This window comes from Oryzias melastigma, linkage group LG11 (assembly GCF_002922805.2).
Source record: "Oryzias melastigma strain HK-1 linkage group LG11, ASM292280v2, whole genome shotgun sequence".
In the NCBI taxonomy this organism is placed as follows: Eukaryota; Metazoa; Chordata; class Actinopteri; order Beloniformes; family Adrianichthyidae; genus Oryzias; species Oryzias melastigma.
Genome location: NC_050522.1, coordinates 13,571,042 through 13,578,618, shown reverse-complemented (window position 1 = coordinate 13,578,618; position 7,577 = coordinate 13,571,042). Strand labels below are relative to the sequence as shown.

Below are 7,577 nucleotides of genomic sequence, written 5' to 3'. Positions count from 1 at the left end.
TTTTTCTTTCCAAGTACCGTAGTTTCCAGAGTATGTCAGACTGGTGTAAAAGTCGCAGTAGCCAAATAATAATAAGTCACTCCTTATTTAGGAGTAAATGCTGAATTAAGATAATTTTGAAGTGGTTTGATAGATATTTACGTTTGCAAGTATCAAAGAGTTATAACATTTATTTGGCCAAAATGCTTTAATTTCAATTCAAATACGTTTTATTTGTTGATAAAATGTGAACAATAGCTAAAAACTAACAGACTAAATAAAACTGGTTATCCTTTATGATCACAACTCGATAGCTATCACTAATAAAATGTAGAAAAGATTTGAGTACAAACACACAAAAAAGAAGAAAAATTTTGCAAACTGAAGTCTGAAAAACATGGATTATTAAAAAAAAAGTTTTTTTGCAGCCTCATTTGCCTTATTTCAATTTAATCTGGATGAGTAATCAAATAGAAACGGTGATGACTGACCAAGCAAAATCTGAAAGTTAAGAAAAAAACTAAAGTTTTCATTGCTTTTCATAGAACAATAGCAATAAATACAAATTCGTAAATTTTTCCAGAGTTGGTAAGAACACCCATGCATTTCTGTCTCTGTATTACAAAAATATATTTAAGCAACTTGACACCTGAGTGTCACTTAAAAAGATGGAAGAGCTTCTGCATTTGCTTTTGGTCTGAAGCAGATAACTGCTTAGGAACCACACACACACAGAGAAATGTGTGAGTGTGTGTTCATAAGTTTGTGTGTGTAGCCAGCCATTATCACAATAGTCACAGTTCTCTTGCTACTGCTCTAATGTCCTTGTTTGTAGTGTATGGCCTTAATTATAAATGTGTGGAAACATCTGATCAAAGGTACTTTTGTTATCATTTAGGTGTTTTTACATCCCTGTGTCTCAGCTTTTTCCTTGCTTTTTTTAATGTCTGAAAACAATTCATAGAGGTTTATTAAAACGTTTCTTGTGGTTCTTAGTAAAGGTGCACCGAAGGCCAGCTGTGCAAAAAATCAAAACTAACTTCACTTTTTGAGCATGTTGTGTCCAGATCACAAGAGTGTGTGTGTTTGAGAGGATGAATGCGGTTTTTGTCCATGTTCTAATGCATATTGTTAATGTGTGAAACTTTAAACCAGCTTTGTGCTTGAAACTCACTAACAGCTGCCAGAGGAGTGGACTCCCAAACTGAAGATCAAAAGGGGGAATGGAAAAGAAAGCAAAACCCAATTTGTGACTTTTTTGATTGGAAATGTGATCTGAAAAGCTTGTAGAAAGATGTAAATATAATACAAGTATTAGCTACTGGGTTTTAGCTTTTTGTCAACGATATTTAGGGGTCAGAGTGAAGCTATGCAGATGCTAACAGCCAGCTTCTCACCTGTCGCACCTCACTTTGTCGAGCCATAAACTGGCCCATTAGTTTCTATGCAAGACCAGACGAACCAGGATGGTAAGTAGTGCTAGCTACTTCTCTTTTACTTCTTAGCAGATCTTCACGTGTCTGTAATGTTTTTGCTTTATGTAGAGCCCTTCTGTTCTATCAGCTCTGTTGCATGCTTAGTGCTTCTTAGTGCTTTATTTTAGAATAGTTGTGGTAAGTATGAAAACGCTTGAAAGGAAAATGTTTCACAACTTTCGTTATGTGCAAAGGAAATTGTAACATATTTAAACTGTGTTTGTGGCAAGTGGTGGTGGTCTTTATTCTTTCCTTAAGCTTAAATCCTTCACTATTTTTGACCTCACTTATAAAACTTGTTAACATAGTAACATAGCATAATATACGTGCTTATAGCACATTACTTCCAGAAAGAACATGATCTAAACTTTTTGTTTTTTGTTAATTTTTCTGCAGGCTCAAGTTGCCATTGCTGGAGTGATCGACCTGGGAACAGTGGAAACGTACTCGGTGTTTCAAGCTGCCCGACGTGGTCTTATTGACCAGGACACCTGCCATATTCTGTTGGAGACCCAACTTATTACTGGTGGACTAATTCAGCCTGACTCTGCTGTCAGTCTATCACTGGACCAAGCTCTATCTGAAGGCCTCATTGACAACTACACAAGAGAGTCTCTGTCCAAGTTTAAGAGTGCCTTAGATTTAGTAGACAACACTTTCAAGTCTTTAGATCGCCAACAGGATAATATTATTCCTGTAGCTGCAGCAGTGGAATCTGGTTTAATCAGAGAAGAAGTGGGACTTTGTATTCTGGAACATCAGATTAACAGTGGGGGCTTAAAAACATTGTCTGGAGACTTTTTAAGTTTGGAACAAGCAGAGGAAATGAGATTTCTGTCCCCTGAGACGTTATTAAAGCTGCACTTAAGGCTTCAGTGCAAAGAGCTGATTGATCCAAACACAGCAGAAACAGTAAATCTGCATGAGCTTCAGCTGCGCTGTATTCTTGATAAAGAGTCAGGACTCCTCCTCCTCCCTGTTAAACAGCAGCCCGGAGGAACCGTTTGTCTGCGCTCTGGAAGAAAAGTTGGCATCTTCCGTGCAATCCAGGAAGGACTGATTGACCGGAAAGTGACGGTATCGCTTCTTGAAGCTCAACTTTTTGCTGGTGGCATTGTTGATCCGCGTTCTGGCCACCGGCTGACTATTGAAGAGGCTGTTCGCCGCGGGCTGATGGACCAAGAATTGGCTTGTGCAATGTTATCACGGCAGCTGCAAAATGGAGGAATTCTGGATCCTTTGAGTGGAGAACGTCTGAATTTAGAGGAAAGTATCCAAAGGAACCTTCTCTCCTCTCAGCTGGCTTTGCTGGTTCTTGAATCTCTACAGAATTTTATGGGACTCCTCTGGCCTGAATCTGGGGAACTTTTGCCTGTTGCTGATGCTCTTCAACAAGGAGTAATCTCAGGAGATTTAGCTAGAAAAGCCCTTAGAAGGAGACATTGTATTGGTGCTCTGTACAAACCTGAAACCCTTAAGACCATACCCCTCAACCAAGCAACTGAGGAGGCCCTTGAGCCAAGTGTGGTCAGTTGCCTTGCAGAGACCTACATACCGGACTCCCTTTGCAACCTGAACCAATCAGGTACCCCATATCTGAACCGCTTGAGCTGGGATTCAGCCACATCCCCACCACCACCTCCCACGGACTTTGTACAGGATACTACACCAACAAATGCTCTGAATTCTAAAGAACAAGCCGAGAATAAGCTGTTGCTTCACCTCATGACTCACAGCTATGTCGATGCTCATTCTGGAAAACGGTTGGTGCTGCTTGACCCTGAACTGGTGATGATGGTCAAAGCTACACAGGTGATGTCTGGAAAATTAGTTCCAGAAATAACTGAAGACACAAGTTTATCAGAGTCGATGGATGTCAAGAAAATGGAAGTAGAGCAAAGTGTCATCACTCCAGGTGAAGAGTTTGATTTTGAAGAGGCACAAAACAAAATCCCATTGTCTGAAACTGTGGCCAGCGATATGAGCTATACAAACAAAGACACATTTAGTGGCAGTGCTAAACCTAATGATCTAAAAGAAGAGTTGTACTATACGGGAAATGTATTACCTTCAGAGATGGAAACATGTTTTTCAGAATCAAAAGAAAGTCTCTGTCATGACACCAGTAGCACAATCACACTCAAATCACAGGAAAATGGTGAAAGTAAAGAGGAAAAAGAGAGAGTTACATTAGACATAGCACAGTCTAAAGATCACAAAGATAAACAACAAGGCCAAGGTAAAATAGATAAAATCCAAGAAGATTTGCATGTGACAGAAAATGAGCCCAAGCATTTTGACCCTCAGGTTGATATCCTAAAATTAGGGCTCAAAGAGGAAGATGTTGAGCTGCAGAGGTTGGTTTTAGAGTTCAAACATGGAGGTCTGAAGACCGAAGAAGGTGAAAAGCTGCTCCCAGATGAGGCTGTGGCTCAGGGGATCCTTCCTGACCATACAGCTGTTAAATTAATGGCTGAGGCAGGTTTGTTTGGAGGATTCCTAGATGCTAGTAGGGCTGAACCACTTAATGTGGACGAAGTTGTACAGGAAGGTTTGATAGATGAAGATCTAATGTGGAGAGTCTTGAAGTCTGATAAAACCCTGGCAGGTGTCGTAGATGTAGAAAAAAGGCAGATATGTGGGGTGAAGGACGCAGCTGAGGCTGGGTTGATTGACTCCAGCACAGCTGCTCGTCTTTTAGAAGCACAGGTAGCATCTGGAGGGATTGTGGACCTCCGCAGGGAGAAGAAAGTCTCTGTTACTCTTGCGGCGAGCCTTGGACTAATTGATGAAGAGCAAAGAGAAGAACTAGTGGCACTGGAAAAGGCATGCAAAGGAAAAGACACAGACTGTGCAACTACCCTTAAGAAAGCCAGTTTACAGCTCCAAATGGGGGGTGTTGTGGACCCTGAGTCTAAGAACTCAGTGTATTTGGAGCAAGCAATTCAGAAAGGGCTTATTACAACACAGGATGCGTATCAGGTGTTGGCACAACAGGTTGCTGAAGGTGGGATAATACACCATGCTTCAGGAATGAGGCTTTCAGTCTCTGATGCTGTAGATAGAGGACTAGTGGATCGATCTATTGCATCTGGGCTTGAAGAACTGGAGTGGGTTTACCAAGGAAAGGTCAGTCCTTCAACTAACCCTAAAGCCATTGTTTTCCTGGCATCATCTGGTGCCATTTTAGACCCTAACACTGGTTCTAAGCTGACCCTTTCAGATGCTGTTTCTAAGGGTCTTCTAGATGAAAACACAGCTAATGAAGTCATGGCTTCCCCAGCAGTTACACAGGGAGTCATTGACCCTCATACTGCACGTGTTGTACCATACTCAGAACTTGTAAACCAGGGTAAAGTTGATATTAAAACAGGACAACGCTTCCTGGAGGTAAAACCTTTCAGTGGCATTCAAAGGGAACAATCTGAGGACCGGTTGACTCTTCTTGAGGCTGTTGCGTTAAAGCAAGTTGATCCAGTTCCAGCACTGAGGCTTCTCCAGAGTCAAGCAGACACTGGTGGTATCATCGATATTAACACTGAAGAAAGGCTCACACTGCCTGAAGCCTTTAAGAGAGGTTTAGCTACAGAAGACATGGTCGAGGAAATTGCCACCAACCAGATTTTAAGGGGAGGCTTAGTCAATCCCATTACAGGACAGAGGGTGTCAAGTCTGAATGATGCCATTGAATTAGGACTGATATCCAATGATATGGCCTCAGATATTCAGGAAAAAGAACAGGAACAGTCTTCAGAACAGAGCTTTACACCTGTTTCATCAAATCAATCAGATGCTAAAAGTCCAGCAAATATTAACACCGAAGTGTCCACAAGTTCTTCTGATTCAGACACAAAATCACAACTTGAAACATCGGCTTTGTTGGTTTGTGATGTCACTTCAGAAGAAGCAGAAGCGTCAGAGTCTTCAGAACAAAAGTCTTTAATTGTGTCAGATCAATCGATGGACACGTTGTCCGAGTATTTAACTGAGCAAGCAACACAAGAAGCCACAAAGGATGCATCACCTCATGAAGATGTCAATGAGAGGGAAAATGTTCTCCTAGATGAGCTTGATGGAAATCTTCAATCACATGAAGCTGAAGCTCCAGTTCAACAAAGAGAAGGAACTTTCAAAGATTCTGTTGAAGAGATTTCTGTTGAAGAACAGATAGACCTGACAGAAGGTACTGATATCAAGCCAATAAAAGAAGAAGACAGGGAGCACATGGCCAGTGCTTTGAGCACAGTCATCGTCCATCCTCTATCTGGAAAAGAAGAGGAGATACTGACTGTGAGGGCTCAGGTGGAGGATGATCAAGAGAGTAAAGAAAGTGATGTCCTAGCACATGCAGGTGAACTGGAGAATGGAAAGAATCAGTTAGCAGCTCAGAAAGATGAAATAAAGGAGGATGTCAATGATTTAGAGAAGCCTTTAAAAATCAAGGAATTGCAAGTCAAAAGCAGTGATTTAGAACAGTCTGACCAACTTTTAACCTCCACAATTCAAGAGTCAGAAAACAAAAGCAAGAAGAAGAAAAAGAGCAAAAAGAAAGCTAGGGTCAAAGAGACAGAAACTGAAACAGAACAAGTTCAAGCAGAGGTTGATGAGTCATCTGGGGCTGTTGTTTCTACAGAAGTTAAGCTAACATCACAAAGCTATGACAAACCAGAGACCAATGATTTGGCTGCTTTTACCAGACCTTTGGTTAAAGAAGGTGTTGAAAAGATTGAGAAATCTGAAACTGGAGATGACTTAATGAAACGGGGACCAGAGGAGGTTTCTGCAAGTTCAAGACTCCTAAAACCAAATACTGAACAAGAGAAAGATGCAACAAACACAATGTTGGCAAAACATGCAGGGGAAAGTGATGATGAAGTGTTTGGGAAAGAAAGAGAGAAGATGGGCGATGGAAAGACTGAGGTCTGTCAACAACCAGAGTGTTTGCAAGAGGAAAATGAAAGTATGGAGAGAGAATCGACTCAGAAATTTACTCTACCTGAGGAGGAGAAAGCTGCTTTGATTCTGAAAGCCAAAGAGAGTATTCTTAAGAAAGTGTTTGAAAAAGGAGTGAGTGAGAAGCAGGCTGCTGTAAAACTGGAGGCGCTGCGCAAGGAAATAGGGAAGAAGGATGGTCAAGGCGTCAATGTAAGTGATGTAAAAAGACATAGTCTGAAAGGTAGCAAGGAGGAGCGAACTGATAAATCACCAAATGACGATGAAGAACAGAAAATATTCAAGGAGGAGCACATTGTGCAAGAAAAGGCTACAGAAGATGAGCCTGATCTGCAAACTGTTGAAAGCAAAGTGTCCAAGACTTCTTCAGATGAGAGTGATAAAGGCAAAAGTTCTGTAAAGATAGACACCCAGAAAGATGCTCAACCAAGTAAAAAGCAAAAGAAGAGCAAAAAGGCCAAGATTGTCAGAGTGACAGACAAAGCTGAGCCTGAGAGAAACGAGATAACCACCAATGCAAGAGTGGACTCTGAAGTAACACCAACAAAAGCTAAAACTAAGCCAAATGTGGCAAAAACAACACTGGACAGTTCAGATTTGACTAAACAAGGGATAAAAATCAGTGTTGCTCATGGCATTCAGCCTACAGATCAATCAATGAAAAAGAGCCACAAGGACGATTCTGAGAAAGTTATGTCTCCTCAGCAAAGTCCATCATTACAAGCTGCAGTGAAGAATAACATTTCAGATACCAGAGGGTCTTTTGACTCTTCTGCTGATGTTTCTCACAAAACGAACATGGCTGCAGATCAGCCTGTGACTCCCAGTCTACCACAAGACAAGTCAGCAGGGAGAAGTAAAAAGAAGAGAAGGCACCAAGCACCCGAAGCCCCACCTCCTCGTGTTACAGAATTTGTACAAGACCAACATCTCAAAGTCGACTCTCTCGAAAAGTCACCTTTGATCTCAGAAGAGGTGTCTAGCGGGTCTGAATCCGCCAGAGTGACAGAGTCTGAAACAACCTCAGAGAGCCGAGGTGACGTAAAGGCGGATGTTGAGGAGAGTCAAGGAACTGGGTCAGACAAAGATGAGGCAACATCGCTGGCTCGCAAGGTAAAAATACTTTCTTTTTTTTTAAGCAGATGTTGATAATAAAAAAAAAAAAAATCT

The 7,577-nt window shown here is 41.4% G+C and overlaps 1 protein-coding gene across 21 annotated transcripts in view; it reads left to right on the top strand.

The window, feature by feature from the left end:
* macf1a (microtubule actin crosslinking factor 1a) overlaps positions 1-7,577 on the top strand; it is a 183,721-nt gene that overhangs the window by 113,248 nt on the left and 62,896 nt on the right. For all 21 annotated transcript variants that reach the window (XM_036214306.1, XM_036214314.1, XM_036214316.1 and 18 more), the window contains one exon: positions 1,851-7,520. In XM_036214306.1, the coding sequence (XP_036070199.1) occupies positions 1,851-7,520 (5,670 nt within the window). The remainder of the gene's footprint in view (positions 1-1,850; positions 7,521-7,577) is intronic.